Below are 19,099 nucleotides of genomic sequence, written 5' to 3' on the forward strand. Positions count from 1 at the left end.
GGCAGGGGGAAATGGGCAGAGTGGAGGTGAGGGTCTCTTGACTGCCCCTTTGCCCGCCCTGCAGGGACAGTTTGTCGGCTTCTCTGAGCGCTGGGACCCCCCCTTCCCCCCGGAGCAGCTCCCCCTGCCGGATCTGGATTCCCGCATGCTCCTCTTCGCCTTGTCGCAGTTTTCCGTTAACTCTGCCGGATATGTTCACTACAAGTCTGGGATCCTGAGGGTCAATGTCACCGATGACATGGTGAGGAGGGGGGCGGGAGACGGGGGCGGCGGGCAGGAAGGAAGGAGAGGCCGAAGGTGCATGGGAAGTCTAACTGTTCCACTTTTATTTAAAATAATAGATAGCGTGGGGGGGTGGGTAACACTGTGGGGGGTAGGTATCACTATGGGGGTAGGTATTACTGTGGGGGGAGGTATCACTGTGGGGGGGTAGGTATCACTGTGGGGGGGAGGTATCACTGTGGGGGGGGGTAGGTATCACTGTGGGGGGGTAGGTATCACTGTGGGGGGTAGGTATCACTGTGGGGGGTAGGTATCACTGTGGGGGTAGGTATCACTGTGGGGGGAGGTATCACTGTGGGGGGGTAGGTATCACTGTGGGGGGGAGGTATCACTGTGGGGGGGGAGGTATCACTGTGGGGGGGTAGGTATCACTGTGGGGGGTAGGTATCACTGTAGGGGGTAGGTATCACTGTGGGGGTAGGTATCACTTTGGGGGTTGGTTAACACTCTGCATGTTTCAGATTCCCAAACTGTCTCCTCTGCGCCTGAACACAAAAAGTTTGGGGATCTTCGTTCCAGAGGTGAGATAATCTGTTCTACTATTATACTCGTATACAAATAGTCTCTCTCTTCCGCATTTCTCTTCTGCTCCCCCCTTCCGCCCCTCCCCTTCCGCCGACCTTCCGCCCCTCTTCCCTCTCTCTTCCGCCCCTCTTCCCTCTCTCTTCCGCCCCTCTTCCCTCTCTCTTCCGCCCCTCTTCCCTCTCTCTTCCGCCCCTCTTCCCTCTCTCTTCCGCCCCTCTTCCCTCTCTCTTCCGCCCCTCTTCCCTCTCTCTTCCGCCCCTCTTCCCTCTCTCTTCCGCCCCTCTTCCATCTCATTCCCACAAATCCTAATCTCACTGCCTCAAAGTGGCAGCTGTTTTTTCTAATATATATCTATACTGTTACTTTGTAATTAGATATATCCTCTCTATAAACATTCACCCTGTACACCACACACACACACACACACACACACACACACACACACACACACACACACACACACACACACACACACACACACATTACGTGACGCGCAGAATATCATGAGATAACCTGCATCTCTCTACATTACTTATGGATCTCCAATTTGTGTCAAAGCAATCTGCCACGTCTGAGGTGGGATCAGCTCATGGCTAAAAAAAACACTTGTGTCGCACGTCGGAAAAACGTCCCGGCGTGACGCAAACAGAACACGGAATAAGCAAAGACAATAACAACCTAAAAACACGCGATAAGGAGCACGGAGCCTCCTGTACATATTTACATTCAATGCCAGTAAAGAAGACTGCGTTAGGACGGGGAAGATGGAGCAAATCCAACTTCTGTTTGTTCTTTCTATATGTTGATGCATCAAACACAAAGTATTGTCCACTCTGTTCCCCTGCAGCTCCAGCGTCGTTTCCCAGACCCCTCCCCGGTGCTCCTGCACGTCTCCGCTCGCGCTCCCCCGTCCGTGAGCTGCCAGCCAGATGCTCTGACGCTGCAGGTCTCCGCGGACATCCAGGCGTTCGCCATCGGCCCTGACCAGACGATAACCCCACTCTTCCAGCTGCAGATGGTGAGTGGGGGGGTGGGGGGGAGGGTGGGGGTCACGGTGGCAGTGAGAGAGTGGGAATGGGCACAAGGTGTGGGGAGGGTATCGTGGCATCGGGGGGGGTGGGGGGGTTGTACTTGGGGTAACCCTCCCCCTTGTGTGCAGGACATGGCGACTCAAGTTGACGTTCTGCTGTCTGAAGAGAGTCTGGGAGCCGTGGTGAATTTGAGGAAGTGAGTGCAACTCATTACTCTCCTACCTCCCATCACACACCTGTATATCCCCTCCCTCATACACCTGTATCCCCCCCATCGCACACCTGTATATCCCTCCCATCGCACACCTGTATATCCTCTCCCTCATACACCTGTATCCCCCTCATCGCACACCTGTATATACACTCCCTCATACACCTGTATCCCCCCCATCGCACACCTGTATATCCACTCCATCATACACCTGTATCCCCCTCATCGCACACCTGTATATCCCCTCCCTCATACACCTGTATCCCCCCCATCGCACACCTGTATATCCCCTCCATCATACACCTGTATCCCCCTCATCACACACCTGTATTAACTCCCATGCACACCTGTGTCACCCCTCCATCTGCACACACCCTCAATTTCCGTTCTCACCCAGTGTCTCCCCCTTCTCTCTTTGCAGCCTCTCTCTCTCCCTCACTCAGTCTGACGTGGGGCTTGTTAAGGTTAGTGTATGGGGGATGGGGGACGAGGGTGGGGGCAGAGTTCCAGGTGGAAAGTCAGCCCTCAGAGTGGGGTCACAGACCACATTTAGAGTACGGTCACAGAGGTCATATATTTTGCTCCACAGGTGGACGCTCTGCAGAACATGCTGAATATGGCTCTAAAGATAGTCCTGCTTCCTCTTGTCAACGGTGAGCACTCTTCCACAGCGCGCTTCTCATGACCTCACAGCATAACCTCTGACCTTACTCTCCATTACCTCCTAATAGAGAGACTCAAGAATGTCTTCTCGATCCCAAACCCCCGGGTGCACCTCCAGAACCCAATGGTGCATGTGCTACAGGTAAGTGCTCACACACCCACCCAACCCCCACTCAGCGCTCACACACCCACCCAACCACCACCACCCTGCGCTCACACACTCAACCACCACCCTGCGCTCACACACCCACCCAACCCCCACCCACTGCTCACACCCCCACCCAGCGCTAACACGACCACCCAACCCCCACCCAGGATTCACGCACTAACCATCTCCCACACACACACTAACCCTGTCCCCCACACACCCAGCTCTCACACTAACCATCTCCCCCACACACCCAGCTCTCACACTAACCATCTCCCCCACACACCCAGCTCTCACACTAACCATCTCCCCCACACACCCAGCTCTCACACTAACCATCTCCCCCACACACCCAGCTCTCACACTAACCATCTCCCCCACACACCCAGCTCTCACACTAACCATCTCCCCCACACACCCAGCTCTCACACTAACCATCTCCCCCACACACCCAGCTCTCACACTAACCATCTCCCCCACACACCCAGCTCTCACACTAACCATCTCCCCCACACACCCAGCTCTCACACTAACCATCTCCCCCACACACCCAGCTCTCACACTAACCCTTGTTCACAACCCAGTCACACCCCCCACACCACCCCCCGCACTCTCATACTAACCCCCCCACCCAGCACTCTCACACTAACCTTTGTTCACAGCCCAGTGCTCACACTAATCCCCCCCCCCCACCACACACACAGTGCTCTCACACTACCTCCCCCTCATAACCAGCACTTTCACGCTACCCTCACATGCAGCACTCTCACACTCTCCCCCAATACACCCAGCACTCTCACACTACCCTAACACCCAGCACTCTCACACTCTCCCCCAATACACCCGGCACTTTAATGCTAACCCCTCTCAACACACAGCACTCTCACGCTACCCCCCTGTCCACACCCAGCACTCTCACGCTAACCCCCTGTCCACACCCAGCACTCTCACGTCAACCTCCCCTCCATACCCAGCACTCACGCTAACCCCCCTTCACGCCCAGCACTCGGACGCTAACCCCTCACACCCCCTAAACCCTCCGCCCCTACAAACAGGACTACCCCCACCCGGCACTCTTTAACTAACCCTCCCCCTCACACTTTTCACGCTCACATGATACCCCCCCCAGTACCTGCGCCCTTCCTCTCTCCCCAGGGTTACCTGCTGATTGTCACCGATGTGCAGATCTCTCCTGAACCGGATTCTCCTCCGAGGCCGGGGGCCACCGGCACATAAGTTGCGAGCGCCCTGTACGTGACCTACGGCCTGCGCGCTGTGTCCTGCTTTGTGATTGGCTGCCGCTGCTTCTTATACTCGATAAATAATGACACTTCCATGTCACATCCGGTGACAAGACTAGGAGACTAAGTAAGAAGTGTCACATGGCCAGGCACCTGATTAGAAGGAGTCTTAGTTGCTTGAAGAGGGGGAAAAAAATCGGTGGTATGATAACTTTTATTGTACCAAGTCTACAGTGTACAAGCCTTCCAACCTCACTGGGGCTTCTTCAGGGAGGGCAGCTGTGCAGCAAGTTGGGTTATATACAATTTGTATTTGACTAATGGTTTACAGGGGGAGTTGAGAGAGGATATGGAATAGAGGAACATATGATGTTAAAGAGAGGCAGAGGTCCCAAAATGGGGCCGTCACCTACATAAGGGCTGCTGTGCCTCTAGGGGGTACATACTGTCGCTTGCTTTTCTTCGACCCCCACCCTCCCCACCCCCCACCACCACGAGGTTTGTTAGATTTGCGGGCGCACCAAAAGGGGGAGGGGGTACTCGGGCGGGCTATTTAAACGCTGCGCTTGCAGGAGCTGCTCACTGATTTTGTTTTTCCACCCACCCGTCCCATTGAGAATGTAACGTAGTGTGGTGTCTACCCATAGCTTATGAATCTGGTAGCAGATCCATCGTCACGGCTACGGCAGAACTGTCAGGCCAGTCATCGTAGGGACGCCGTGAATACCCGAAGTGGGGGCTCCACCCGATGCGGACGGGCCGCCAGGTAACGTTCCCCCTGAAAAGATTGCGCGGGCTGGAGGACGCCGACGCAGGCGGTCAGGCGCTGTACCCCTGGCACCAATCTTAGGCAGCTGGGCTCTATCCTATGCGGGTAGGCCCAGGCGGCTCTGATAAGGGGGACCTAGGGGCCGTGGAGAGTGTCTCTCGCGGCGGAGAGTGTCTCTCCTGGTGGACGGTAGATTAGGGCGGGCGGAGGAGGGCTCCTCCCGCCGGAAGATGCCGAGAACAGGGATGACAAAGGACTAAGATTATGGCTGACAGTTATTTTCAGGTATTGTTAAAACAATAAAGCTGTGACCAATTTTTACTTCCACAAAACTGTGTCGCCTCAGTTTGTTAGGTAGGGGTGTAAGCAAACCCCGCGGTAGGCACACCAAGCCTTTATAGTCATGTCTAAAAAGTGTCAGAGGAGAAATAAGGTGAAGACGGGTGGGTCGCTGCGTTAGTTCTTTCTTCCATGTAGTCACAAAGGGGGTCCAACGCCAAGTCAGGATGGTCCAACGCCATGGGCCACCAACAGGCCAATTTTTTTCCAGGATATCCCTGCTTCAGCACATTTGGTACAGTCATAATGGCTGAAGCTGGGATATCCTGGAAACCTGACCTGGTTGTGACCCTTGAGGACTGGGGTTGCCCACCCCTGGAGTAGGTGATCAGATACCTTATATTGGGCCAACAAGAAGTTGGTATGTGACAAGCTTTCGAACCTCTCGGGGTCCTTCAGCGGGTATAGCAGAGGAATAAGTGACGATTCCCACAAACAAGGCAAGACCCCCGGCACTGAGGTGGGAAGGTACAAAGCCACAGCAGCCACAGCAGCCACAGCAGCCACAGCAGCGCAGGCGTGCCTGGAAGGCGGATTGTCTAGCGTTGGAGAGAGAGGGTTAATCGGAATACTTGCAGGTCCTGGGATTGGAGAGAGAAGAATCGTAGAAGTCCGTTAGCCGTGGTCTGGGATTATAGATGGTAGGATAGTCCAGGTCCGTTAGCCGTGATCAGGGGTTGGAGAAGTCGCCGTACTCGAGGGTAAGCCGAGGTCAATATCCAGAGGGGTTCACTTACAAGCCGGGTCGGTACACAAGAGGTTAATCTGAAAGACAAGACTGGAACAAGGCAAGGCACAACTGTAGGATGCCGCGAGGCGGCTACACCGAATTATGCTGAGCACTGGCAGAGCAGGAACAGGGAGTATGTAGGCAGACAGAACCAATGGGACAGGCGGAGGAGAGGAAGCTGGGATAGGCTGCAGGAGACAAGAGGCACAAATGATGCTTGACACGCAGCTGGGGATCGTTGCACATCGTCACGTATGCGCGCTGTGCGTCCGGTATACTATAGTATATTAAAAGCCACAATAGCCCCCAATTCTCACTTACATCTAAGGTAAGAAAAAGGTATACAGCAATCAGGCATCTATTTAAGTAAGGCTCTGAAAGGTATATTCCCCGCTGACCGGACACACATCCTACGGAGCACGAAAGGCACACCGGCGGTTCTTCTCGCTTTCGGCACCGTTATAGCCGGCACACCGGGTACCTTTAGCGTGCGTGTGTTGCCTGCTCCCTTCCTGGTTCTGTTCAGATCACCTCGGCCTCTACGCTCATCCAAAGTCACCACTGATGCCTGCACAGTGCCACCAAGCGTCCCCACGCGTTTCGCTGTTTGCAGCTTCGTCAGGGAAAGGGTGGCTGAACAAAACAAGTCCCCTTTTATACCCACCCGTCTCACATATATATATATATATATATATATATCAGTTTAAATACACACTAAAGTATAAAAATATATGTAATAAATAAAAATAAAAGCCATAATCCATAAAGGCATACTAAGTATATATTTACAACCATTAATCATTATAAAGCCAGAGGATTGTACTTGGCATATATCAAATATTTTTTTTCAAATTCCAAAATTCAAACAGCAAATAGAAATAGCCCCTTTTGCATGTCTCAGGCAGGTGTGCAACGCTGCCTTTCTCCATGATCCCTTAGCATACAGTGCTTCCACTGCAGCAGGGGATTCTGGGTAATGACATGCAGGGCCGCTGACACGAGGGAGAGCCAGAGTTGTCCCTGGCCAAGTGGCCGCAGGGGGGGGCAGAGCCAGCACTGGAGGTTGGACCAAGCCAGAGGTCGGGTCCAGCTGCCGGACCCCAGCTCTCTCCTCCCTGCAGCGGGCCTCTCTCCTGCTGCTGGGCCCAGGCTTCGGTGTAAGCCCCCCCACCGCACACGCGCTGGAAGTTGTGGCACCGGAGGGCTACACCCCAAGGTTGTGTATGTGTGTGATGGGGGGGGGGGGGGGGGAGGGGGGGTTATTGTGTTAGGATCGAATGGGGGATTATTGTGTTAGAATTGGAGGATGTTATTGTGTCAGGATTGGAGCGGGTGTTATTGTGTTAGGATTGGAGGTGGAGTGAGAGGTGGGGGCAAGGGAGGGAGAGAGGTGAGGGCGAGAGAGAGAGAGAGAGAGAGAGGAGATAGGGAGAACTAGGAAGGGAGAGAGGTGAGGGCGAGAGGGAGAGAGGTGAGAGGGAGAGAGGTGGGGGCGAGAGGGAGAGAGGTGGGAGAGAGATCTAAGGAGGGAGAGAGGTGAGGGAGAGAGGTGGGAGAGAGATCTAAGGAGGGAGAGAGGTGGGGGCGAGAGGGAGAGAGAGGTATGGATGTGAAAAAAGGGGCTCTCGCAAGGCCGTCAGCACTGGGGGAGGGAGGGTCAGTGGAAACTCTAATTGCGCATTCCCACAGCATTGGTTCCCCTACACTTTCAAATATAACTTTAAACTCTGAAATGACTTTTTCGTGAAGTGGACTTCTCCTTTTTTCCGGAAGACAGCTACTATTGATCTGGTATTATTTAGGATCAACAGAAGTGTATAACATGGTTGAGTTTGCCCTCACATATAACGCCAAACCACAGGTCTGATCACACATATAACTCCGCACCCCTCACACCTCAGCGCAGTCCCCCCCCCTCTCTTCCTCAGCACCTGGCCGTTGTGATATCTTTATCAGAGATGGAACGAATCTTCCCAAATCCGTTTTCTAGATTTTTTTGCGGATGTTACCCTCCCCCCTCCCTCCCCCCCCCCCCCCAAAAAAAAAATCCTTTTTCGCGGTGTAAAATCCGCCGTTGGAAACAAACCCGTGGGCACATTCTTAAGTATGGTGGAATCCGCGGGATTGGATTGTACGAATCCATCCACGAATTGCGGCATCCGAATAATAATTTAAAAAAAAAACACCCACAAAGCACAAATCGCCCTTTTTGACATTGATCCGCTAAAATCCGTGGACCAACAGAACCGTCCGATCCGCTGCGGATCCAAAATTGCCTCCAAAATGTGCTGTGAAAGAATTATTGACAGGAGGGCTATGGAGAAGATAAAGGGTCTGGGGTTACTGGACTTTCACCCGGTCTCCTCTGTTGTATGTGTGTAGGTCTGATAAGTGTTTATTGGTCATTCTGTGTACAGGATGGAATGTGTGATTGGGCAAGGTTTGCTCTGGGATTATCCCAGGTAAATCATGTACTCCCTAGGAATTTGGGGGAAACAAGTATTATGGGATGGCTGAAATGTGGAGCTTGTGGATTGGGTGAAGGGATAATATATGCATATAAGATAAGGGTTATATGCAATGTATAAATACTGATACTGTGATGACCCCCACCTCAGATCACACTGAAACAGCTTGTTGATGTGTCATCTCCTCGTGCACTCGTAAATAAAGTTTCCTTGATACTCACCGAACCTGCCTGCAGTTCTTGGTACCCGGCGGTACCCTAGAAAAGGCAGCAATCACAGTGCCAATCTCTTCTCTTTACAAGTGACCCATCCGTTCCTTTTTATTACTGTGCGCGTCCCTTTCTCAGTGTACAGTAGTATCAAGTACCTTTCCCGGAATATTTGGCATTAGCCTAGTCATAAAGTATTTGAAATCGTGGGGAAAATCAACATTATTCAACATCGCCTGAGAAACTCAATCAAAACATCTGTGATATCACAGTGTCCTTTTCTCAGACGTCTGGCGGTTGCAGTGTTAAGCGGAACGCCAGACTGGAGAGATACCTGTGGGTAGGGTGTAGATGTATCGAAATAATACCCCTAACACTAAATGATCAATGCCCTGTGGGCAAATGTATAAATGGGTATAGGTTAAAATACAACACTTTATTCGGTCTATTAGACACTGCAAGATACAGGGGGCACAATATCCTATGCTGGAGAAGGCTGGGCACCAGCTTTAGGGCTGGGCCTCAGCTAACACTAGGGGCGGAGGGAGAGGGAATGCAGCCCAACAACATAGTTACATAGTAGTTACATAGTTACATAGTAGTTACATAGTACAGTAGTTACATAGTTACATAGTAGATGAGGTTGAATAAAGATGTACGTCCATCAAGTTCAACCTATGCTAAATTTAGACGGCAGATGCTTTATCCTATATCCGTACTTACAGTATATTGATCCAGAGGAAGCAAACACACACCCCGGTGACACATCATCCAATGATATCTCATAAGGGGAAAATTAAATTCCTTTGTGATTACTCCCTGGATCAACATCCTTCCCGTGTTTACTTATTTGGTATATCCCTGTATACCTTCCCTTTCTAAAAAGATGTCCACCCTTTTTTTGAACATATCTATTGTATCTGCTATCACAGCCTCCACGGATAATGAATGGCACACTGTAACTGCCCTTACTGTAAGGAACCCTTTCCTTTGTTGCTGGGGAAATCTCCTTTCTGGCGGGCAGGCTGGTGGGTATAAACAGAGGCTGTTCAAACAAAGCTGTGACCTTTTTTCTTCCAACGTTGTGTGGTCTCAAGTAATTGATGGTTTAGCGTTACAGAGAGGGGGGAGAAGCGTGAAGCCTTTTTTACAGTCTTGTGACACGCGTAGTGGACTTTTAGGGACTTTTAGTTCCCTAATCAGTATAAAGGGTATATATACAGTACTTCTGCCTTGTCCCTGCATTACGGGGAGTAACTGGCTCTATTGCAGGCAGCCAGTTCTTTAGAGTTAACCCCTCAGGGTAGCACGACCTAAAGGTTTTCGCTGCAGGCAGTTACTGTTACATGTTGCACTCTGGTGCACTATATTGCAACTATCTAGCAGTATTCTCTTCTGCTCGCCAGGCTGCAATGCTTTTTATCTGCACTATATATACATTGTGCCCCGCTGTATTTTGCAGTGTCTAATAGGCCAAATATAGTGTTGTATTTTAACCTATCTCCATTTACATTTGCCCACAAGGCATTGATCATTTAGTGTTGGAGGTATTATTTATCTACACACTATCCACTGGTATCTCACCAGTCTGGCGTTTCACTAGCTACCTTCTCTGAACCAGGATTGATTAGCGAGTGCACATAATTGGGGGCTTCCCTACAACCTACTCCCCCCATCTCTGGAACTGGATTAGAACCCCGCTTTCTTTCCATAAGCAACGCTCGTCCTTAAGCATCTCTCCCTGTCAGCGTCATAAGATCTCTCACTCTCTCATTCACACACTCTCTCTCATTCATACACTCTTTCTCTCATTCACACACTCTCTCATTCACACACTCTCATTCACACACTCATTCACACTCTCTCATTCTCACACTCTCTGATTCACACACTCTCTCACACACACATACACATATATATATATATATATATATATATATATATATATATATATATATATATATATACATGTAGAGGTATCAGTACCGTGTTAGCCGAGCTTCAATAATCAAAAAATAAATAGATGATACCGTTCTGTGGCTAACGAAATGCTTTTATTTGTGCGAGCTTTCGAGATACACTGATCTCTTCTTCCGCCGGAAGAAGAGATCAGTGTATCTCGAAAGCTCGCACAAATAAAAGCATTTCGTTAGCCACAGAACGGTATCATCTATTTATTTTTTGATTATATATATATATATATATATATATTATATATATATTTATATTTTAATATACTTATACTTATATAGGACAGTCTCCAAGGTTCTGGATAACTCGTGTGCTGATGCAGTGAATGGGTGTCTGATTCTAAATAGTTTCTCACTTTCTCCCCTGTTCTCACGCTCTCCTTCTATTTGACATACAAAGCTCTCCACAACGCAGCTTCCTCATACTCAGAACTGCTCCCCAAATACTTTCCCACAAGCACCTTCACCCTACCCACGATCTCCTCCTGTTCCCATATAACATCCCCCCCCCCCCCACCTCTGAGACATCTCTTGGGCTGCATCACACCTATGGAATTTCCTACCCTGCAAAATCCGACTCTGCCCCCGCCCTTCAAAAATTTCAACGTGACCTGAGAATGCACTTCTTCACCCACCTGCAATTCTTCTTCCTCCCACCTCTACTGTCTTCTAAAGTGCCAGCAGGTCTCAGCCACAGCGACCGTCTATTCCCCAGATACCTCGTGTGTCCCTTACTATGTAGATTGTAAGCTCTGTGGGACAGAGCTCTCCTTACCTACTGTATCAGTGTATGTTACTGTTGATATGTTATTGCTTTTGTCTGATCCCCATTGTACAGTGCGGCGGAAAATGTTTTGTATGTTCAAAATAAATGCCATATCCTCGAGAGAAAGAGTAAGTGCAGTTGCCCACCATACAAGACACAATGACATGAAGAGATACTTGTACCGGTGCTGCCAGTTGGTGGTAAGACCGGCTGCCCGCTCTGACGTCAATGCAAAGAGAAAAGAAGAAGGGCTCAATGGATTTCTTAAAGAATTGAATATAGTCACTGTAACAGGGCCGTAACCCCTGTCTATAGCGGCTTTAATAGAAAGCCTGTATTGGTCTGAGGAATCCAGCACGGAGCTAGTTAATTGCAGCTAGTAGAATGTACGCAGCTAGTAGAATGTACGCAGCTAGTAGAATGTACGCAGCTAGTAGAATGTACGCAGCTAGTAGAATGTACGCAGCTAGTAGAATGTATGCAGTAGTAGTAGAATGTATGCAGCTAGTAGAATGTATGCAGCTAGTAGAATGTATGCAGTAGTAGTAGAATGTACGCAGCTAGTAGAATGTATGCAGTAGTAGTAGAATGTATGCAGCTAGTAGAATGTATGCAGTAGTAGTAGAATGTATGCAGCTAGTAGAATGTATGCAGCTAGTAGAATGTATGCAGTAGTAGTAGAATGTACGCAGCTAGTAGAATGTATGCAGTAGTAGTAGAATGTATGCAGCTAGTAGAATGTATGCAGTAGTAGTAGAATGTACGCAGCTAGTAGAATGTATGCAGCTAGTAGAATGTACGCAGCTAGTAGAATGTATGCAGCTAGTAGAATGTACGCAGCTAGTAGAATGTATGCAGCTAGTAGAATGTACGCAGCTAGTAGAATGTATGCAGCTAGTAGAATGTATGCAGTAATAGTAGAATGTACGCAGCTAGTAGAATGTATGCAGTAATAGTAGAATGTATGCAGCTAGTAGAATGTACGCAGCTAGTAGAATGTATGCAGCTAGTAGAATGTACGCAGCTAGTAGAATGTATGCAGCTAGTAGAATGTATGCAGTAATAGTAGAATGTACGCAGCTAGTAGAATGTATGCAGTAATAGTAGAATGTATGCAGCTAGTAGAATGTATGCAGCTAGTAGAATGTACGCAGCTAGTAGAATGTATGCAGCTAGTAGAATGTATGCAGCTAGTAGAATGTATGCAGCTAGTAGAATGTACGCAGCTAGTAGAATGTATGCAGCTAGTAGAATGTATGCAGCTAGTAGAATGTATGCAGTAGTAGTAGAATGTACGCAGCTAGTAGAATGTATGCAGTAGTAGTAGAATGTATGCAGCTAGTAGAATGTATGCAGTAGTAGTAGAATGTACGCAGCTAGTAGAATGTATGCAGCTAGTAGAATGTACGCAGCTAGTAGAATGTATGCAGCTAGTAGAATGTACGCAGCTAGTAGAATGTATGCAGCTAGTAGAATGTACGCAGCTAGTAGAATGTATGCAGCTAGTAGAATGTATGCAGTAGATAGTAGAATGTACGCAGCTAGTAGAATGTATGCAGTAATAGTAGAATGTATGCAGCTTAGTAGAATGTACGCAGCTAGTAGAATGTACGCAGCTAGTAGAATGTATGCAGCTAGTAGAATGTATGCAGCTAGTAGAATGTACGCAGCTAGTAGAATGTACGCAGCTGGTAGAATGTATGCAGCTAGAAGAATGTACGCAGCTAGTAGAATGTACACAGCTAGTAGAATGTACGCAGCTAGTAGAATGTACACAGCTAGTAGAATGTATGCAGCTAGTAGAATGTATGCAGCTAGTAGAAGGTACGCAGCTAGTAGAATGTACGCAGCTAGTAGAATGTATGCAGCTAGTAGAATGTACGCAGCTAGTAGAATGGTACGCAGCTAGTAGAATGTACACAGCTAGTAGAATGTACGCAGCTAGTAGAATGTACACAGCTAGTAGAATGTACGCAGCTAGTAGAATGTACGCAGCTAGTAGAATGTATGCAGCTAGTAGATATGTATGCAGCTAGTAGAAGGTACGCAGCTAGTAGAATGTACGCAGCTAGTAGAATGTACGCAGCTAGTAGAAGGTACGCAGCTAGTAGAAGGTACGCAGCTAGTAGAATGTACGCAGCTAGTAGAATGTATGCAGCTAGTAGAATGTACGCAGCTATTAGAAGGTACGCCAGCTAGTAGAATGTATGCAGCTAGTAGAATGTACGCAGCTAGTAGAATGTACGCAGCTAGAAGAATGTACGCAGCTAAGTAGAATGTACGCAGCTAGTAGAAGGTACGCAGCTAGTAGAATGTACGCAGCTAGTAGAAGGTACGCAGCTAGTAGAATGTATGCAGCTAGTAGAAGGTACGCAGCTAGTAGAATGTACGCAGCTAGTAAGAAGGTACGCAGCTAGTAGAAGGTACGCAGCTAGTAGAAGGTACGCAGCTAGTAGAATGTACGCAGCTAGTAGAATGTATGCAGCTAGTAGAATGTACGCAGCTAGTAGAAGGTACGCAGCTAGTAGAATGTACGCAGCTAGTAGAATGTACGCAGCTAGTAGAATGTACGCAGCTAGTAGAATGTACGCAGCTAGAAGAATGTACGCAGCTAGTAGAATGTACGCAGCTAGTAGAATGTACGCAGCTAGTAGAATGTACGCAGCTAGTAGAAGGTACGCAGCTAGTAGAATGTATGCAGCTAGAAGAATGTACGCAGCTAGTAGAATGTACGCAGCTAGTAGAATGTACGCAGCTAGTAGAATGTACGCAGATGGTAGAATGTACGCAGCTAGTAGAATGTACGCAGCTAGTAGAATGTACGCAGCTAGTAGAATGTACGCAGCTAGTAGAATGTACGCAGCTAGAAGAATGTACGCAGCTAGTAGAATGTACGCAGCTAGTAGAATGTACGCAGCTAGTAGAATGTACGCAGCTAGTAGAATGTACGCAGCTAGTAGAATGTACGCAGCTAGTAGAATGTACGCAGCTAGTAGAAGGTACGCAGCTAGTAGAATGTACGCAGCTAGTAGAATGTACGCAGCTAGTAGAAGGTACGCAGCTAGTAGAATGTACGCAGCTAGTAGAAGGTACGCAGCTAGTAGAATGTACGCAGCTAGTAGAAGGTACGCAGGTAGTAGAATATTCCGGGTTGGGAAGTCTGTGCAACTTATCACAATGAAGTCTCTGTGTCTGGAGTGAAAGCAGCGGTTATAATTCATGACCAGGGACTCACAATACAGGGGTGCTCAACTCCAGTCCTCAAAAACCACCCCCACCCCCCCCCCCCCCAACAGGTCAGGTTTTCAAGATATCCATACTTCAGCACAGATGGCTCAATTAGTCCCTGCTTCGGCACAGGTGGCACAATCAGTGGCTCAGTCTGACTGAGCCACTGATTGTGCCACCTGTGCTGAAGCAGGGATATCCTTAAAACCTGACCTGTTTGGGGGCGGGTCTTGAGGACTGGAGTTGAGATCCCGTGGGTTAATGCCCTGGCATGGTTAATAGGTAATATGCCGCTCCTGCACTCAATCAGACGAGCACTGTTGAAATCAATTTTCAAGCTTTATAACATTGCCTGGTACACAAGGAGGGGGTCCCACGCCCCCTGTGTGGTTGTCACTTAGGTACCCCCATAAATATGGCGATCGGGGCTCTGAAAGTGATAAACCCACAAGGAACAGGATTATCACTAACACTTCTGATGAGTGGTCACATGATGATGGGCCTGTATACAGAGGTATCACATGACCTGAGGTGTGTGTATATATAAGGCTGTGAGGAGGAGTGGGGTGGTGTTTGCTTTGTGTACAGCTGGAAGGAGGTGAGCCTTGTGACATATGTATACGTGACATGTACTGATTAGTTATTAGCTGTGTGTATTAGGAATCAAAACGGGAAGGGTGATGTGAGAATCACCCAGAGACCCCCATGTGCTGCCCTCTGTGTATAGAGTACATTGAATTGGACTAATTGTCCAGAAGATCTAATTATCCAATGGTAAATAGGTACAGACAAAAGAATGTGCCAGCGCTGATGAAAGATATGATTAATGGTGCTCCTCTGATTGTGGGATGTACCCTATGAACCTTCTAATCTTAGTATCAGTGAGGGATTTTTTTGTTGTTGAAAATTCATTTGTTACCGGTGTCGGCTCCTTGTGACCTTGGGCAAGCCACTTTATCTCCCTGTGCCTCGGGCACCAAATAACATGGATTGTAAGCTCCACGGGGCAGGGACCTATGTCTGCAAAATGTCTCTGTAAAGCGCTACGTAAAACTAGCAGCGCTATACAAGAACATGCTATTATTATTAATTGTGGCCCTGTAGTTGTTGCCGCCCTCTTGTACGCTTTCTATTGGGATGTTTTTTTTACTCCTAGCAATATATATATATATCTTATACTATATTAGTGAAAGCACTGTATGTTTGCCTGCCTGCCTGCATGCATGCCTGCCTGCTGGATGTCCGGTGTCCCTAGGGGAAATCTGATTGGTCCCTTGGCCCGCCCCCGCACACCTCTCATTGGCCTGAGGCGGAGTGACGGGCCAAAGGACACACAGGGACACACACACAGGGACACACACACACAGGGACACACACACACAGGGACACACACACACAGGGACACACACACACAGGGACACACACACACAGGGACACACACACACAGGGACACACACACACAGGGACAGACACACACACAGTGACAGACACACACACAGTGACAGACACACACACAGTGACAGACACACACACAGTGACAGACACACACACAGTGACAGACACACACACAGTGACACACACACACACACACACACACTGTTACCTACATTAGCGGGGCTCACAGTTAGCAGCACCCGCGCGCACCTCCTCCTCTCTCCCGTGTCTCCCGCGCTTTCACCCCGACCCCCCCCCCTCCCCGGCGCTGCTACAGTCAGCGGGACACACACACTATTATTACCCCTTCAGCGCCCCCCCCCCACCCACCCACCCAGTGTCAGCGGCCGTGCGAGACCCCCCCTCTATATCTCCCACCTCTCCCCCCCCACACATATACATGCCCCCCCCTCACCGGCGCTACAACTCACCCCCTCCCGGCGGGGGAACAGCCAGTGGCCAGCAGGCTGCCTCGCGGCGCCGAGTGCCCAAGATGGCGGCGCCGGGACACAGCGGGGGAGCGGCCACAACACGCTGCCTCCCGCCTCAGATCCACGTGGGACCTGCCGGATGGGTGAGTGAGCGGCCTTCACCTCCCCTCCACCCCCCCTCCCCTCCAGTGTCAGTGTCTCCCCGATACCCCCCCCCCCCGGCGCCGCTACAGTCAGCGGGGGAGCGAGCGAGCGCCCGGGACACAGCGGGAGAGCGGCCACAACACGCTGCCTCCCGCCTCAGATCCACGTGGGACCTGCCGGACGGGTGAGTGAGCGGCCTTCCACCTCCCCTCACCCCCCATCACCTCCTCTCACCCCCCATCACCTCCCCTCACCCCCTTTCACCTCCCCTCACTCCACTTCTCCCTTCCACCCCCCTTCACCTCCCCATTTACCTCCCCCCCTTCACCTCCCCTCCACCCCCCCCTTCACCTCCCTCCACCCCCCCTCCCTTCCACCCCCCATCACCTCCCTTCCACTCCCCCCCCTTCACCTCCCCTCCACCTCCCTCCACCCCCCCTCCACCCCCCCCTTCACCCCTTCACCCTCCCCTCCACCCCCCCTTCCCACCGCCCCCCCCCTTCCCACCGCCTCCCCCCCTTCCCACCGCCTCCCCCCCCCTTCCCACCGCCTCCCCCCCCCCTTCCCACCGCCTCCCCCCCCCTTCCCACCGCCTCCCCCCCCCTTCCACCGCCTCCCCCCCCCTTCCCACCGCCTCCCCCTCCCCTTCCCACCGCCTCCCCCCCCTTCCCACCGCCCCCCCCCCTTCCCCACCGCCTCCCCCCCTTCCCACCGCCTCCCCCCCTTCCCCACCGCCTCCCCCCTTCCCACCGCCTCCCCCCCCCTTCCCACCGCCTCCCCCCCCTTCCCACCGCCTCCCCCCCCTTCCCACCGCCTCCCCCCCCCTTCCCACCACCTCACCCCTCCCCCCCCCTTTCCACCACCTCCCCCCCTTCCCACCACCTCCCCCCTTCCCACCACCTCCCCCCCCTTCCCACCACCTCCCCCCCCTTCCACCACCTCCCCCCTCCTCCCCCTTCCCACCACCTCCCCCCTCCTCCCCCTTCCCACCACCTTCCCCCCCTTCCCACCACCTCCCCCCTCCTCCCCCTTCCCACCACCTTCCCCCTCCTCCCCCTTTCCACCACCTTCCCCCTCCTCCCCCTTCCCACCACCTCCCCCCTTCCCACACACCTCCCCCTTCCCACCACCTCCCCCCTTCTCCCCCTTTCCACCACCTCCCCCCTCCTCCCCCTTCCCACCACTTCTCCCCTCCCCCCCCGCTCCCCTTCCCCCCCCGCTCCCCTTCCCCCCCCGCTCCCCTTCCCCCCCCGCTCCCCTTCCCCCCCGCTCCCCTTCCCCCCCCGCTCCCCTTCCCCCCCCGCTCCCCTTCCCCCCCCGCTCCCCTTCCCCCCCCGCTCCCCTTCCCCCTCCGCTCCCCTTCACCCCCCCTCCGCTCCCCTTCCCCCTCCGCTCCCCTTCACCCCCCCTCCGCTCCCCTTCACCCCCCCTCCGCTCCCCTTCACCCCCCCTCCGCTCCCCTTCACCCCCCCTCCGCTCCCCTTCACCCCCCCTCCGCTCCCCTTCACCCCCCCTCCGCTCCCCTTCACCCCCCCTCCGCTCCCCTTTCCACCCCCCCCTCCCCCTCCCTTTCCACCCCCCCCTCCACCTCCCTTTCCACCCCCCCCCTCCACCTCCCTTTCCACCCCCCCCCTCCACCTCCCTTTCCACCCCCCCCTCCACCTCCCTTTCCACCCCCCCCTCCACCTCCCTTTCCACCCCCCCCCTCCACCTCTTTTTACCCTTTCCCCTCCCACCCCCTCCCACACTTCAACCCCCTCCTCAAACCCTTCCCCCCCCTCCTCTAACCCTTCCCCCCCTCCTCTAACCCTTCCCCCCCTTCCCTCCCCCCCCCCTCCTCTAACCCTTCCCCCCCTCCTCTAACCCTTCCCCCCCTCCTCTAACCCTTCCCCCCCTCCTCTAACCCTTCCCCCCCCCTCCTCTAACCCTTCCCCCCCCCTCCTCTAACCCTTCCCCCCCCCTCCTCTAACCCTTCCCCCCCCCTCCTCTAACCCTTCCCCCCCCCTCCTCTAACCCTTCCCCCCTCCTCCACCCCTTGCCCCCCTCCTCCACCCCCTCCTCCCCTTCCCGCCGCCCTTCGCCTTCATGCCCGCCTTACCGCCTCCCCACCCCCGCCTCTGCCTTTCACCCGCCCTTACTCCGGCCGCCTCTGCCTTTCACCCACCGCCTCACAGCCGCTGCACGCACTCAACAGACACCCGCCACACTCGACACATACCTGCCGCCACACACACCTGCTGCCTCCCGCCCCTACCCCCCGACATCACTGACCCACCGCCTCACACCCTAGCAGGACCCCCACTCACAGACAGCACTCACAACCCACGCGCCAGCCGCCGCCTCACACCCTAGCAGGACCCCCACTCACAGACAGCACTCACAACCCACGCGCCACCCGCCGCCTCACACCCTTGCAGGACCCCCACTCACAGACAGCACTCACAACCCACGCGCCACCCGCCACCTCACACCCTAGCAGGACCCCCACTCACAGACAGCACTCACAACCA

The 19,099-nt window shown here is 52.3% G+C and overlaps 2 protein-coding genes across 2 annotated transcripts in view; both read left to right on the forward strand.

Moving 5' to 3' along the window:
• Positions 1-5,202, forward strand: part of LOC142466562 (bactericidal permeability-increasing protein-like) — a 28,103-nt gene extending 22,901 nt beyond the window's left edge. Inside the window, 8 exon segments of the mRNA XM_075571726.1 lie at positions 65-241; positions 744-803; positions 1,655-1,825; positions 1,967-2,034; positions 2,471-2,513; positions 2,639-2,702; positions 2,781-2,854; positions 4,016-5,202. Coding sequence (XP_075427841.1) covers positions 65-241; positions 744-803; positions 1,655-1,825; positions 1,967-2,034; positions 2,471-2,513; positions 2,639-2,702; positions 2,781-2,854; positions 4,016-4,096 — 738 coding nt within the window. The 3' untranslated portion in view covers positions 4,097-5,202.
• Positions 5,203-7,136: 1,934 nt separating this feature from the next.
• COX4I2 (cytochrome c oxidase subunit 4I2) overlaps positions 7,137-19,099 on the forward strand; it is a 20,164-nt gene continuing 8,201 nt past the window's right edge. Inside the window, 1 exon segment of the mRNA XM_075571728.1 lies at positions 7,137-7,155. The gene's annotated coding sequence lies outside the window, so the exon portion shown is untranslated.

This window comes from Ascaphus truei, chromosome 15 (genome assembly GCF_040206685.1).
Source record: "Ascaphus truei isolate aAscTru1 chromosome 15, aAscTru1.hap1, whole genome shotgun sequence".
Classification (NCBI taxonomy): domain Eukaryota; kingdom Metazoa; phylum Chordata; class Amphibia; order Anura; family Ascaphidae; genus Ascaphus; species Ascaphus truei.